The sequence below is a fragment of the Triticum dicoccoides genome, chromosome 4B, assembly GCF_002162155.2.
Source record: "Triticum dicoccoides isolate Atlit2015 ecotype Zavitan chromosome 4B, WEW_v2.0, whole genome shotgun sequence".
NCBI lineage: Eukaryota > Viridiplantae > Streptophyta > Magnoliopsida > Poales > Poaceae > Triticum > Triticum dicoccoides.
Window position 1 is genome coordinate 39,495,990 of NC_041387.1, and position 16,311 is coordinate 39,512,300.

Genomic DNA, 16,311 nt, shown 5'->3' on the forward strand with positions numbered 1-16,311 from the left:
TCCTTTTGATCCTTTGAAGCGCAATGATCTTGATTTATTAAATTTCGTGGTTTTTATTTTATTTTTGTTGGTTTATTGCCAGATCCAGCAATACGATGTTTATATTGTTACAAAGTGCAAAATTGGCCCTCTTTTGCTTGTATTATATATTGACCTTGAACTTTTATGCGCCTTGTTGCCTAATATATCCTGGTATAATGTTGTTTTTTCTTCACAAAGGTATATCAAATGAAACTTTTGCTCTTACTAAGTTCTTTTACTTGGTTTGAAGTAATTTATCTTATTTTTATTGTTTCCTCCATTGAAGTATAGTGGTTTAGTAATTAGATATACACTACTTAATCTTTTCTGGGATGTACATGCTGATATGTAGCATGCTTAAATCATCAAGATGTTTAATGTATTGCTACGATGTTTGGGTTGTCATTAAAATCTATCATGCCCCGGTTCAGAATGTTCATGAAAATAATACAAAAGTCTGATAGCATCAGCAACGAATTAATTTACCAAGGTAGAATATAGGCCACTTACTTTTCCTGCATTTGAGGTTTGCACATTAAGTTTATTCCCTTGGTATTTTCTTATTCCCTTGATTTTAACGCAATGATCTTACCGACATTGCTGCTGCTACTTGTTTAGTATGGACAGATTTTGTTGTTTATGTTGTTGTAGTAGTTGATGTTGGTCTTTCTTTGTTGCTATTCATTGCTTGATTACTCGTGATGACCTCCTTGTCGAGCATCATTTTCATTCGGGAATCATCACTTTTCTGTCGAATCAGGAGGCACTGACCTTCAAAACTATTTTGGAGCATCAGAAAAAATACTTGTACAACCATCAGAGTGTAATTTCCGATGGGAGTCTACATAGTGTGAGAGTTACTTGTTTTTGTATTTGCTTGTTAACCCTTGTTTCTATTAATTGCTTGATTGCTTCTGATGATCCCCTTGTGAAACCTTGTTTTCATTCACTCGAGAATAGTCACTTCTCTTCCTAATCTTCACCTTAAAAACAACTTTGGAGCATCAGAAGTTCAAAACAATACTGTCATACAGCTATCGCATGGGATTCCAAAACTACATTGCAGCATCAGATTAACATGCGTGTAAGTTTTTTTTTTGGAACATAGTACAGACGCAAGCACTCATATATACGCACATACACTCAAGACTGAGCCGGCATATCATCTTGAGATTTACGAAATCATTATAGGCGCTTCGTCGTTGACGGGAACATCTCCTCCCACTGAAAATGCATCGCCGAAAATACTTAAATAAATTCAGGAATAATGCGAGCACCAGAACTTGAACTCTGATGGACTGAGGATACCAATGTCCCTCTAACCATTCAACCATAGGTTGGTTCGCAACATGTGTGTAAGTTTGAACAAGCCAAAAAACTGTTCGGGATGTCACGTCCCAAAACTGAACCTTTCCAAGACAGAACGAGAAAACTGTTCAGGATGTCAACGTCCAAAACGGTTTTTTATTTCGTGAGATGTTTGGGGAAAAACGAATGTTGTGACTTGGGATGCTGCACACTGCACACAACCACGCGCACATATAAAACGATGAATACTTCTGTTTCTATCAGACCGCACTTTTTTCAGTTTCGTTTAGAAAAAATAGCAAAATGAGGTTGGGTCCTCTTTTAAAAATACTAAAACCCAACGATTTATGAAATTACGGTGTTTGTTGATATCAAACACATTATATTATTTTAAATTGTGGTTTCTTAAACCCAAATGATAAGTGATATGTGCGTGGCACGAATCACTTCGGCCCTGACGTTTTTTATAACTATAAACTTGCCATCCGAAAGAAAAAACTAATAAAAAAAACTCAAACTTGCCATCCGAAAAGAAAGTTGTCATTCTCGCATCACTAAACTTGCCATGAAAAATATTTGAAGTTGCCATGTCCATAAAAAACACGGTATGCCTCCGAAACTCCAGAAAAAACTGAGCTCCCAAACGTAGCCCTAGTGTTTACCTTCGAGAAGTTCAGACGCAATCTTTTATATTCTCCGTCTAATCAAGCAGAACTATGGAGCTTCAGAACTGTACCTCGTGTCTGTTCTACTGAGTTCGAAACAAGCCCAAACTATTCACGTGCCCCGATATCAAAGTCAATGCAAATCACGTGCCTACGTATCAATGCCGGTACAAATCACGCCTCCATATACATGCTGCAGATGATGGAAACTGAATGGTTCAGCTAAGATTGAAAAACAACTACGGGGGAAGTAAACAATCAAAACTCAACTTTTTCAAAAAGATCAAATAAGAACTTCACACAAGTTTTGCGGCTCGATTTTCTGCGAATCCCCAGCATGTTAAAAAGAAGGTAGCGCGGGAACAGTAAAGATGAATTTCGACCCAATCCTAAGACAAAAAATAGCAATGTAAAACCTGGCATCATGCTTCTCTGCGGAAGAAGCACCGGGCGCGAGATGTACAGAAGAACCTTGGGTTATAACTTAGAACCATAAGAATAGACGTGCACAGCATGGCACCACAAGGTTGGACGATAATAATCACACCATGTACAACATGACAGCCCTATTCCTACAAGAAAAATGGGTTTCAAAATGTACCTCTAACCAAATGGCCTGTTATACTGGAGCCAGACAATAGACAAAACCCAGAGTTATATTACACAACACAGACAATTTCTAGTACAGGGAGCAAAAGACCATCCCAGAGGCAGGCGCCACATCGTGATCGGTTTGAATCAGGATCGCGCTTAAACCTGAACGTTTGTTTCCATGGGGTGGCTCGTGCTAGAACTGATTTCATCATCTTCATCCATCAAAACTTCATGGTGCTTGCTTAGGTGCCAAGACAGATGTTTAAGGCACTCAGATATGGTGCAAACATGATGATCCAACAGCAGCAACCGTGTCATGACGATATTGGCTCGTAAGGAAAAGAAAGCCACGGGTGTTTCAATGCTTCCAAGGCGCTTGGGCGCTTCTTCGGATTCACCTCGAGAAGGTATGAAACAAACTCGATGAAACCTTGGTCAGCCATGGGCAAGCGGTGCCGCAATGATGTCTTCTTCGGAATCAAGTATTCTAGCCTGCTACTTTCCTGAAGCACAATCAATTGCAACTTATATTAGAAACAATACTATTTCAAGGAAGAATCGGAATCAGGCGTGCCTGAATGAAAAGGAAACATGGCTCAAGAGTTCAAACCTGATTTCTTTCATACAACATGTGGTTCTTTGTGAAGTATTTATAAGTATCACGCCCCTGTGCAAGCATAGCTTGCTCTATGGAACCAATGATGCCCATCACACGTGCAAGTAATGTCGCAGGAGAATCGTTTTGAAAAAGAACCTGAAGAGCATATACCAATAGAAAGATTAGCTAACATATTCTGCATGTGTAAGAAGGAACACCAAATATATATTTTACTGTTGACAACTAAGCACAGAACATAGAGACGGGCGAAAGAAAAATAAAATAGCTTCTGTTAATGAGGTATATAGTTTCTAATTGCCTCAATTCCATACTAGTACTGTTAATGAACCTGAAGCATAGATCTATGGTAAAGACATTAAAGAAATATGCGCTGAAAGAAAAGTTCTCCTTTTATGTGATTATAAACTGTGGGTTTGCATTACAGGCTCTTTCTATTATATGTCGCTAAAAGATTGTTACAGAAACAAACAATGAAAGAATGACAATAAATATAACTGTTAAGAACAGTAATCATCAGCATGCGATAGCACTTACATTCCCAGTGCAAAGTTCCGCTAGAATACATCCAAGTGACCATATATCTATCTTTTTGTCATAAGGTAGGCCCAGTATAACCTCAGGTGCACGGTAAGATCGCGATTGAACGTATGAGCATAGATGATCAGTCTCAAAACAGCTACTGCCAAGGTCAATGACCTTAATTTCACATCTACTATAGCTCTTTACCAATATATTCTCTGGCTTCAGATCACAATGAATAAGACCAAGTCCATGCAGAAACTGTAGCGACTCCAAACACTGAATGGCTATTGACTGCAAAACGGATCCATCAAAGAAATTGATCAATTACCAGCATGAAAAGTTGATTCATGTCCAATTGCTTAACGAGAACACTGAATCAGCATTAATAGGCGATAAATCTAAAAGATACCTGTAATCTTGGCATCGTAAAGTAAACCTCGCCTCCTGATTCTCTGTTAAACTTTTGAAATTCATACAAATTTGCCTTCAGAAGTTCACAAACTATCAACAAATGTTCCTGCAAACAAATACTTCAACTAAGTACTAGAGAACAGAGCTGACTTCGTCACAGGACACCCTAATCTAAATTTGACAATGACTAAAGATAGAACCCAAACGTTCTAATGAATCGACTTGACAAAGAATCTCAAAGAATTTTTATTTACAAAATAAACTAAACTCCTAGAGCTTCATAGTATGAACAAATAATCCTCCAATTGTGTTTGAAACAAGTGCAACACCAAACATAGCAAATTTCATTACAAGATGCAGTGGACTGAGGGGAAGGAATTAGATCATTTGGCAAATGTCAATAATTGCAAAAACAAACAAATATGGCAATTCTAATGGATCAAATAGCACGAGGATCTCCAACCCTGCCTTAATGTGTAGGAACTATAAAAGTTAGTATACACGAGAAATCAATGCCAAGATAACTAGAGAGGAAATGTTTATAAAGAAAAGGAGGAAAACTGACAAACAAATGAAATGATGTATCAACAAAACTAACATTAAAAGCATATAATCAAGATCTCGAATTTACCATAATGCACTGTTCATATATGCAGCTTCCATTAAAAAAATGAAGGAAAATGCTTCAGTAAAATCACTGGGAACATATATCTCAACCCTAAACTTGAAAAAAGCATATGCTCCATGGGAACTAAATAAGACCAAGAAAGGATCGGGAAAAGATTTAAAAAAACTCATACTTACCCGATAGTAGAAGTAATCATATAGGCGCAAAAGGTGGTACTTGTCAGCAGGGTCATGCTTGTTCACATATTTCAGAAGCTTGATCTCATCAAGGCTCTGGTCAAAAAAATCTTTGTTGTTCTTAATGATTTTAACACACACGTCCATTCCTGTGTGTAAATCATGTGCCTGGATAGCTTTGCTGAACGCTGCTGATCCCAAATACTCCGTGACATGGTAACGACCAGCAATAACAGAATTGAGAACAACATGGAAATTTTTGTCTTCTTCGAAACCAGTTCTGTTTTAACGTTTACAGAAGATAAAAGTCAGAGTAAACAAGCATCTTTACACAGAAACAAATACATTTTGTTCCATTCTAAATGTAAACACCAAGCACAAATAGAGAAGTAGGTCTGTCCATTTCCTTTTAAGCTTAAAACAAATCAGGAATGAAAAAGAGCGATCAAGGAATCAAGGACTAAAAAAGGTACCTATTTTTCCTATGCACAATCTTCAGATTGAAAGTTTCAAATTCTTCCTCCTGGGCCTTTATCTGCCTTACTTGTTCTTGCAATGCTGCTGCTTCCTCGTCATCTAACGTGGTACCGGTCTCCTCTTCTTGTGCATCATCTAGTTTCTGATGACGAGCATTCATTGTTTCCTCCACTTCATCATAAGTATTGTTCAGAGCAGACGATGCGCTTGAGTTTCTTGATCTAACAACATCAGAAGTCATTTCATCTCGAGAGCTCCTTAGGGAAGAAACACTGTTCCTTTTCTTCCATGTGGCAAGTGTATCATCTGATACTGTGCCATTTTGGCAGTCATCAGGATCATTGATTGAATAATCATCCTTCTTTGACCATGAAGACTTAACATCTGATTCGGTATTTTTTCCAGAATGCAGTGGCGGTGGAAAAGAAAATCCACCATCACCATAAGCTGCTCCTGGTGGCATATTGCCCTTTTGGATATCATAATTTATTTGGTCCTGTTTGGCTCCATTCGCATTAACCTTTTTCTTTTCCGTTTCTTGCTGAGAGTGTCTCTTTCCACTAACACTCAGATTACTTTCATTGAAGTATTCTATGTCCCCTTCACTGCTTCCTCCAATCAGACTTTCACGCACCTCACTGCCAATGTCAGCAGCATCACTACTTATACCAACACCAATTGACCTGACTGAACCGTGCTGATCATCCTCAACAAAAGGGTCATCAGGATGAGGTCGTGCAGAATCATTAAGGAATTTCCCATTTCCTAACATGCCTAGTTCACTATTCTGTGACACAAAACCCTGCCATACTGGTTCAGAATGCATCAAATTTAGTTCTTCTGAATCCAAAAGTTGACCATCATACTGGGCTATCATATCATTATCAGGAATCCCATGTCCTATTGGCCGCTCCGAAGTACCTACCGGTGCGATGTTTTTCCCATGAAAATACTGCTCACCAGATATGTAAGAATCCTCTTCAACAAATGATTGGTCATCATCATCATCCTTTGTAGGACGATCATGTCGATCAGCACCACTTGTGTGACCAGTTGGCTTCTCATTGTCACTAGGATAGTCAATCTCATGTGCAAGAAACCAAGTTTCATCCTCAATTGGTTGTCGGGTGTAGCCAACATCGTCGTCATCGTCATACTCATCAGAGTCCCAATACTCATTTGGATACTCAAGCAAATCATCACCAAGTGTGTCAAAAACCATGTCAGGAGTATCCTCTGCAATGCCTTGGCTGACGGATAACCAACTACTGCCAACCGTGCGTCTTCCACCTGAATGTGTTAACATGTAGGTCAAGTGTTAAATGCCAAAAGATTAGCCAAACTCAGATGAGTGAACATACAGTAGACACTATAGCAGCTCTGAAGCATGGGAAAACACTCCTATATAGTTTCAGTATTTTCATCCTAGAGCAAGAAACATTTCACTGTTGCAAATTTGAATATCCATACTATCAAACATGAAATTTTCACGCAGGTTGAGTCCTAGGTTCTCTTTTAGCTCGCATAAGATCTACAGGAAAATGTGAAATGAGCGGTACATATCCCTTTACAAGAGCATATGCTCTAAAAGACAAGTGCCCTTCAAATGCAAAGAAAAAGACTTACCATCGAAGATTCAATTTGCCTACTGATACTATCAAAGATCAAAGTTTCCAGAAGACTTGAGTTTTGAATTTTAAAAATCTCACATAAGATCAACAAACAAATGGGAAATGACCACTAAATATTCCTTTGGGAAAAAGAAGGAACAGAACACAATTATAAAAGTATGGCATATGAGAGTGCTGCCAAAATATATAAAAGATCATATGCTTTAAAGGCAAGTGTCCTTGAAATGTAAAAAAGGTCTCTCATTTGGCTCATGTGATAATGCCGTCCAACTATGCATGATTACTGAAGGATCAGACAAAGATGCATGTAACTGTGTGTATGTAGTATGTAGCATAGCAAGGATACAAGCTAATATGTCTGTCTAGAAACTTCCAACAAAAGCAGAGTTTTGTCAGAAAATGTGATTTTTATTTTGTCACGAAAAACTCTCCACATAAGAACTCTGACAAAGGCATAAACAATACAAATCATGTTTATGTTAGCTTATTCTCAAGCTTGCCGTCCCACAGAACCAAGATGACAATTGTGGTGATTTGGTCTGGACAACTTCTAGGTCAAGGAGAGCTGTTATTGTCTCAATAGACAATTAGAAGGATAAACAAACAAGTTTGGCACAAACCAACATAAAATAAAGCTGCAGAGTTCACAGAAGGGGGCAATGGCAATGACTCTAGAACAATTACTACCCAAGAAGCAAAGTGGACAATTGTTACAAGTTCATTAAAACTCTAAACAAAACCATTCAAGTCATAAGAGACTTCACAATTTCTATTGTCATATGCTCATGTTCAACACAAAGAAAAATGGAATAAATATCTTGAACTAGTGCCTGTGTAGTCATCTTCCTAAGTGTGATGCTGTAATGTTCACAATTTCTACAAATCTTTGTAACGTTCAGTTGTTCACACAAAGAAGGGCCAAATGTACTGAATTATCTAAAAGTTGCAGTTTCCTGTGGTAGGTATGAGCTACACGGTCGCAGTTCTGTAGAAAAAAATATGGTAGGTTTTGTAAATATGTACACGGAGCAATCTGCTGTGCGGCTCAAGAGTAAGGTAGAATCAATTTGCAGCTACTGTTGTAATTAAAAGATGATCATGTTGCCATGTCACTATCAAATTGTAAATAACATACCTGATGATGTAATGTCCTGCCCAATGGGAACATTAAGATAAGAGCCAATCATAAAGACATGGTCAGTACTAGGGTCGTTGGATCCAGATCCATGATGATCGATCTTCTCCTCCCAGTTCATATTAACAAGCTTATCCTCGGACTTGAGACGCACAGGAGGCAACTTTGGAAACTCTTCGCGTTGGCTATTTCCCATAAGCTGCAGGTCGAAGCAACGGTCAGCAACGTGATCCACATTACTCTGGGACTTCCCTGGGTAATACTGCCTGCTCCCCTCATCAGGCTGCCTCTTTGCTGCTTTTCCCGAACCATCGGCATTGACGCTCTTCTTCGTATCTTTCCTCTCATTTCCATCCTGGTGCGTACTATGATAACTAGACGACGGGATTTCTGTAGGAAACGGAAGCACCGTCTTGACTGCATAGCCATTCAAGGGCTCCTCCTTTTCTGGGACCAGATTCTTGTCACTCGAATGGCCTGGTTCACTGACTTCACTTCTCCCTGCGGTGTCAACTTTCCCCTTCCCTCTTCCAAACGACACCTTCTGCTCCAGCACCGGACCAGGCTGCTCGGTCCCAACACCACGGTCCCTCTTCTCAGTTAACGACGTGCGGCGATGCCTTGGCACTTCCTCAGACACCAGAAGCTCAGCCAGCTGCTCCACAGTGCTGTTGGCAATGCTGAAGTTCCACGGATACAGATCCCCTGTGTTGCTGTTCTCCAGAGGCAGGCCAATCCCGAGCCCCTTCTTCCCATCAGATCCATTCGCCAGGCCTCCGACGTCAATCTCCTTGACAATGAACTCCCTCGACGAGTCTGCGCTTCTCACGGAAGAAGCGGCGCCTCTCGGCCCCGCGGCGGAGCCCGCCTCGGAGCCGTCCCGCTCGTCCTCCTCCTTGGGCGAGGGCTCGGCCGCGCGCCTCTGCCCGTTGGTGGTGGCGCTGAGCTCCCCGCGGAGCGCGGCCTCGGCCTTGGCGAACCGGTTCTTCTTGAGGAACTCCAGCACCAGATCGATGTTCTCCGCCATGTTTCCCTCCAATATCAGCAGCGAGACCTGGCAGAATGCTTGGCAGGAGGCGCCGTCAAGCTTAAAAGGCCGCGCTTTGCAGAGCCCGGACCCGGCCAAATCGGCCGAATCGAAGCTTGAAGCCCTCGGGGGCTTGCGAGGCCACAGAATGCGCCGCCGCGCCGCCGAAAGCCCCGCGAATCGAGCCCCGGAGCCAACCCCTAGGGCAAAGCGAAACAGCAGGCGGCGCTCCGCGGAGCGAGCACGAATCCGCGGGAGCCCGGCGGCGCTCGAATCGAGGAAAACCCTAGCCGTCCCCTCAGCCCACAACCCCGTCCTCCGCGAGCGGGGAGGAGCGGCAGGGCAGGGCAGGGCGGGGCGGAGGAGGAAGAGAGGGGTGGACTAGGGAGCGGGAGGCGGGGGCGGAGCGGTCAGCGCCGGGGCGGCGCGGGGCAGATCGAGGGCGGGGCGGCGCGGGCGGCGGCGCGGGGGCATTGGGGATCAGGGGGCGGCCGGCGTGGCTGGGGACAGCATATTCGCAGTGGTGGTGGTGGTGTGGCGAGAAGCGAAAAGAAAAAGAAATGGTTTCAGCATTGCCAACAGCACCGTGGAGCAGCTGGCTGAGCTTCTGGTGTCTGAGGAAGTGCCAAGGCATCGCCGCACGTCGTTAACTGAGAAGAGGGACCGTGGTGTTGGGACCGAGCAGCCTGGTCCGGTGCTGCGGCCCGGCGAGGGGATCGATCCGGGATGGGGAATCGAATCCAGGAGGGATTTCTGGGGAGATGGCGCCCGTGTGTGTGTACGTTGCAATTTGCGATTGGGCGGCCGTTCAAAATCGGTCCCTCCTGCGCTCCGTTCGGCGCTCGGCGCTTTCATTGGTCTCGCGGGGATGGATGGATGGATTGCCCTAGGCAAAAGGGATCCCTCCCAGGTATCTCGCTGTAAAGTGGACTCTGGACTAGTAGTACTACCTCCGTCCCGGTGTATAAGTCATTCGCGTAGTTCTAGGTCGATAATTTAACTATCTAAATATGTATTATATGTGACAAAAAATATATATTTAGAAACTACATCCGCGTGGAAATCTAGTGATATACTTTTCATGACATATAACACATATTTAATTCCTCAAATCAATGACCTAGAACTGCGCGAATGACTTATACACCCGGACGGAGGAAGTAGCATATACTAGCTTACAAAATGTGCGGCTTTTTTTCCGTCTATGAGTGAGGAAGAATGTGCGCCTTCATTGAGATCCCATGCAAAGTTCTCCATGGGAAGAAAACACATGAAAAAGGTTGTGTAGAAATGCAAGCCCTTCCATGAATGGACATTTTTTTTCCGCGTCCAGATAATTTGCATCTGATGCGTTATGACTCCGCGTAAAGTTCTACGGGGCCCCCGCAAAAAAAAAGGTTTTTTTTTCTTTTCTGCATTTGAGGGATTTGTGTCTGATGTGTTAGGGTTCCACATGAAAGCTCTATAGAAAGAAAAAATAAATCCTCCTTGGGGAAAAAAAGTTGAGACACCAGAAAATAGAAATAAAAACCCTTTCGCAATAGGAAGTATCGTGGACAGCGGATTCCGTGACTTGGCTAGGTAGGTCATGTTCGGTGAGATTGAGGGGCGGTACCATGCTATTTGTTTCTATCCAAACTCTCCCTTTTGTCGACGGACATTCTAGCCTATGTGAAAGCTGCGAGGCATGATGACAAAACATCGTGATGCTATCGGTGGCGTCTCATGTCGGGTCACGACGGGCATGACGAAGCTGTTAGCCTCGAGGGGTGGATTCAGGCGAAAGGGGTGATGATCGCATGCTTTGCTCTGTGAATGAGCATCCCACTTTTGTCGCACCCTCTCCCTTTTGTTGACGGAGTCTAGCCTGTGTGAAAGTTGTGAAACATGACGACAAAGCATCGTGATACTATAAGTGATTCCTTCTGTCGGGTCATGATATATGTGATGAAGTTCTTAGCGTCAAGGGGCGGAAGGAGTGATGACCGCATGCTTAGCTTCGTGAATGATCATCTCATTTGCGGCGCCTTGTTTTTTTTTCAAAGGGCATTTTCCTTAAGTCCTTAATGTTTTCCCTTTTTGCGAGGACTTTAATGTTTACCTTAAGCCATTAACATTTTCCTTTTTTTGCGAGGACCTTAATTTTTTTTCCTTAAAAGAGACGAAAGAACCAGTGGAGTGTGATAGAGAAGAGGATAAAAACATGTGAAGTCTTCTTTGACTGCACATAGCGTCCTAGATATACATTCCCTTTGTTTCTTTTTTTCTTTCGAGAAAACTTTCGATCTATTCATCTTCAATCATGGCAACACAACGAACACCAGAAAATAATAAAAATTACATCCAGATCCGTAGACCATCTAGCGACGACTACAAGCACTGAAGCTAACTGAAGGGGCGCCGCCATCAACGCCCCTCCCTTGCCGGAGCCAGGCAAAACTTGTTGTAGTAGACAGTCGGGAAGTCGTCCTGCTAAGGCCCCATAGGATCAGCGCATCAGAACAGCAACTGCCGTCATGATGAGTAGCGTAGATCGGAAGGCCCGAAGACACATGAACGTAGACGGACTACGACCAGAACCGAGCAAAGTCACCAATGACAGATCCGCCGGAGATACACCTCCACACGCCCACCGATGATGCTAGACACACCATCGGGACGGGGGCTAGGCGGGGAGAACCTTTTTCCATCTTCAGGGAGCCGTCGCCGTCTCGTCTTCCTGAGCAGGACACAAACCCTAACAAAAAACGAAAGAAGAACTAAAAACAAAGCCCTTCCGCCGGCAAGGGTCGAGATCCACCATGCCGCCATGGCCCTAAGGTCACCGGAGACGAGGCGTACCGGTGGCAGCGCCACAGAGAGGTAGGAGAACCCTAGACTTTTCTTGGGGAGGAGGCGGATGCCCCCTCTCGTTTCTAAATTTAAGTCTTTCTAGAGATTTCAGTATATACTACATACGGAGGAAAACGAGTGACTCTACACTTTGAAATATGTCTATATAAATTCGTACATAGTTCGCATTGAAATCTCTAAAAAGACATATATTTAGAAAGGGACGGAGTATTTAAAATAGGCTAGTTCATACTTTAAAAAGATGTCCGGACGTCCTACTTGTTGTTCGTTGAGCGATGCGTCTAGTCAAAGCATCCTGTTGGACAGTCCTGCATGTCGTTAGGGACAACGGTAACGGTTGAACTGTCCCATTTCTTCTGCAAAGTGATGGCAGGAGAGGTTACATATTTTTTTGCTGCCCACTATCACGTACGTACTAGTTCTTGCTGGCTGGACTAGATGTACCGAAGAAATATTTAGGGCCACAATCAAATCAAATACAAAACCAATGCAGGAGTAGATGAGATGAGGTGAGACCAAAGCCGGGGCATCGTCCTGCGCCACAAATCGGTACGCGCTTACCGGACTTTAACGGCAACACGAGAAATAAAGCCAGATAGCAAAGTGTACTCTCCAATCGTACTCCAAAAGAATTCTTAACTCCTCGTGTTGACATTTTTCAGGACTTAAACATCAGCTAACTTAACCCTCAAACGCATACACTCCTCGGAGATTTAAAAGGTTAAGCCTCAAAAGATTTCTTTTCTTCTCCTTCTCGAATCTGATCAGGAAACACTCATTCTCCACGAATCTATACATGCTCCTTCCACTCGAAAAAATACAACCATCGGCGCACCACCCAGGTCCCGTGTGACCTCCCCACCGCTATAAATTTCCACCAGCGCCCTTGACCGCCCAAATCCTAGCTCTTTCCCGCGGTCTTCCATTTTTTCCCAAACCGCGCCGGAACTGGGCCTGAAATCTTCACTGTTGCTATATTCGCCCAGGCCACGCCCGACATCTTCATGTTGAGGTTGTTCCCAACCCACTGGCTCGCCTACTCATGCCAGCACCTCCTGCCCTTCATCGTGTCAGTCGATTCCCCGAGGTCTGGCGACGTTATCGACGTGGAAGAGGCCGCCATAGCCAAAAGATCACTTTATTCTAAACCCTAAAGCAATACTACATTGCATACAACTAACACTTGCAAATCTTAATGCAGTAGCATCTTCCCTGCAACTAAACCTACCACAAAGACAACAAAAAACATGACAACATTCTGATATTTCCCCTTAAGGGCGTCTATCTCTGCATTTTTCTGCTTCAACTGATCTTGCAGAGACATAGCCATGCCCATTCCTCCTGTTTCAGCTTCAGGCAGAGCCACAACTGCAGTGGGATCTTCAAACACAACTGCACTTTCTTGACCTCTCAGCCTACACACTTCATCTCGCAAATCTCCAATCAAATCACTGCAAAGCTTCGGCAGAGGATCATCATGCCATTCCACAAAATCCACAACCACCGTGTTGTTCAATTGTACCAACAGAAATCATTGAGAGGTGAGAAGAACAAATGAAAAGAAAATTAACCCCAACAAGAAGCTCACCATGGCATCCACACAGGCGTAGAACCTCCTGCCTGGGTTCTGACGGCTCCAGGAGATCCTCCTTGGCGCCTTCTGACGCGGGTTGCACCAGCAGAGCTTCTCTGGCTCGTACGCCATCAGGTTCTCCCGGTACGGCACCGGCGACCTCGATTCCTCCCCTCTCCTTCCGGCGGCTCGACGGAAGCCAGGAGCACTCGAACGACCCGAAGACCACGACATTGCCTTCGAGGCAGCAGCAGCCGCCCCGCCCCCTGCGAAATCTCCTCCACCGCCGCCCCGCTCAGGAATCGCCGCCGCCGTCGCTGAACCCTAGTTTCTCCCCCCAAATCCCCAATCCATTTGCTGTTCACCCCGGACCGTTCACCCCCGCGCGTTCCAGTTATAACCTGGCCTACCTACCTAGCAAATCCCGGTTAACACTTGCCACGTCAGTGTTTTTTGAGCTAAAACAACACTAAGGTTTGATTTGGACTGGGATTAGTTAGTTTGGGGTCCAAACGACAGGGATTTCAACTTCAGGGTTTGATTCGCCAAACGTCTACGAATTCAAGGTTTAAAATGGTTCTCCATTTAAGTCGGATGTCGTGCCTCTCCAGCCTCCCCGACCGTGCCAAACTGTTGCTGGTGGTGCGCGATGGCACGGTGGTGAGAGCAGCGCGGACACGCCGGCGCGCCTGCTGCTTGCCGTCGCCAGTTCCCCTATAGGCTGGAGGTGAGAGAGAAAGACAGAGAGGGGAGATAGAATACAGTTATATTTTTCATTTTTCTTGGGGTCCACATGTAAGTGGGTGTGTGAGAGGGGTGAGAGAATGAGTTTTTCTGTTTATTTTTGTAAAGTGGGCCCACATGTAAGTGGTTATGCAGAGAGGGGCAAAAATGTCTAGCAAACATCACGAAAACGGGCAACGCCCTTTGACTGGACGGTAACTACACAAAAGGGCATTTCTATAAGGGCACCTAACGACAGAGGGGCAAATTTGAGCACATTTCAAAATTAGGGGTAAATCGGATTAGTTGGTTCTGGTTAAGGACACAAATGTAAAAGTCCCTTAAAAAAGTCTGTTAGCTCCTGTCGGTGTCAAAACCGGCGGATCTCGGGTAGGGGGTCCCGAACTGTGCGTCTAGGCGGATGGTAACAGGAGACAAGGGACACGATGTTTTATCCAGGTTCGGGCCCTCTTGATGGAGGTAAAACCCTACGTCCTGCTTGATTAATATTGATGATGTGTGTTACAAGAGTGGATCTACCACGAGATCAAGGAGGCTAAACCCTAGAAGCTAGCCTATGGTATGATTATTGTTCGTCCTATGGACTACAGCCATCCGGTTTATATAGACACCGGAGAGGGCTAGGGTTACACAGAGTCGGTTACAAAGGTAGGAGATCTACATATCCGTATCGCCAAGCTTGCCTTCCACGCCAAGGAAAGTCCCATCCGGACACGGGATGAAGTCTTCAATCTTGTATCTTCATAGTCTTGGAGTCCGGCCGATGATGATAGTTCGGCTATCCGGACATCCCCTAGTCCGGAACTCCCTCAGTAGCCCCTGAACCAGGCTTCAATGACGACAAGTCCGGCGCGCATATTGTCTTCGGCATTGCAAGGCGGGTTCCTCCTCCAAATAATTTATAGAAGATTGTGAACACCAGGATAGTGTCCGGCTCTGCAAAAATAAATTCCACGTACAACCGTAGAGAGAATAATATTGCACAAGATCAATCTGCCGACGTATTCTGTGGCGTGACGTCACACCACTTCCAAGCCTTTACTCGAATTGTTTTTTATTGTTCCACCTCAGCGCGTTTAGCGAAGCGGTTTCCTTGGCATGTCTTGTCGAAGCAGAGATCGTGTTCCCCTTATTCCGCGATTCCCATCAATACGGACGTGGGTAACCCAACCGCGCCATTGATGGTGACGCTTGGGAGATAAGCGAGTTTTACCAGGCCGGTGGGGACACATGTTTTTGTCCGCCCATATAAGGGGATAAAGATCCAACCCTTTTACCTGTGCCTTCTTCCTCCTTGGCTTATCCATCTCCACGAACTCGAGCTCCAGCGCCCAAGTCTGCACTTCTCACCTCTACCTTCTCCAACTATGTCCGGAGCGGGAGGCAAGTGGATGGCCTCCTCCGTCACGGAGGGGCAGATCCAGAAGCTGCACGACGCCGGATATTTGTCCAGCGACATCGCGCACAGGCTCCCCGACGAGGGAGAGCTCATTGTTGGGGAACGTAGCAGAAATTCAAAATTTTCCTACGTGTCACCAAGATCTATCTATGGAGAGACCAGCAACGAGTAGAAAGAGAGTGCATCTACATACCCTTGTAGATCGCTAAGCGGAAGCGTTCAAGTGAACGGGGTTGATGGAGTCGTACTCGTCGTGATTCAAATCACCGATGATCCTAGTGCCGAACGGACGGCACCTCCGCGTTCAACACACGTACAGCCCGGTGACGTCTCCCACGCCTTGATCCAGCAAGGAGAGAGGGAGAGGTTGAGGAAGACTCCATCCAACAGCAGCACAACGGCGTGGTGGTGGTGGAGGAGCGTGGCAATCCAGCAGGGCTTCGCCAAGCACCATGGGAGAGGAGGAGTAGGAAGAGAGGTAGGGCTGTGCCAGAACTTCGTGTATAGCTCCCATGCGCCTCCCCACTA

At 44.7% G+C, this 16,311-nt stretch overlaps 1 protein-coding gene across 1 annotated transcript; it reads right to left on the reverse strand.

Moving 5' to 3' along the window:
• Positions 1–2,454: 2,454 nt before the first annotated feature.
• LOC119294857 (serine/threonine-protein kinase STE20-like) lies at positions 2,455–9,618 on the reverse strand. The gene is made up of 7 exons (XM_037573135.1): positions 8,188–9,618; positions 5,418–6,711; positions 4,945–5,224; positions 4,139–4,246; positions 3,742–4,020; positions 3,199–3,342; positions 2,455–3,091 (listed from the first exon to the last, which is right to left on the reverse strand). The coding sequence occupies exons 1-7, from the start codon at positions 9,212–9,214 to the stop codon at positions 2,903–2,905; spliced, it is 3,321 nt and encodes a 1,106-aa protein (XP_037429032.1). The 5' UTR covers positions 9,215–9,618; the 3' UTR covers positions 2,455–2,902.
• Between the last annotated feature and the right edge of the window lie 6,693 nt (positions 9,619–16,311).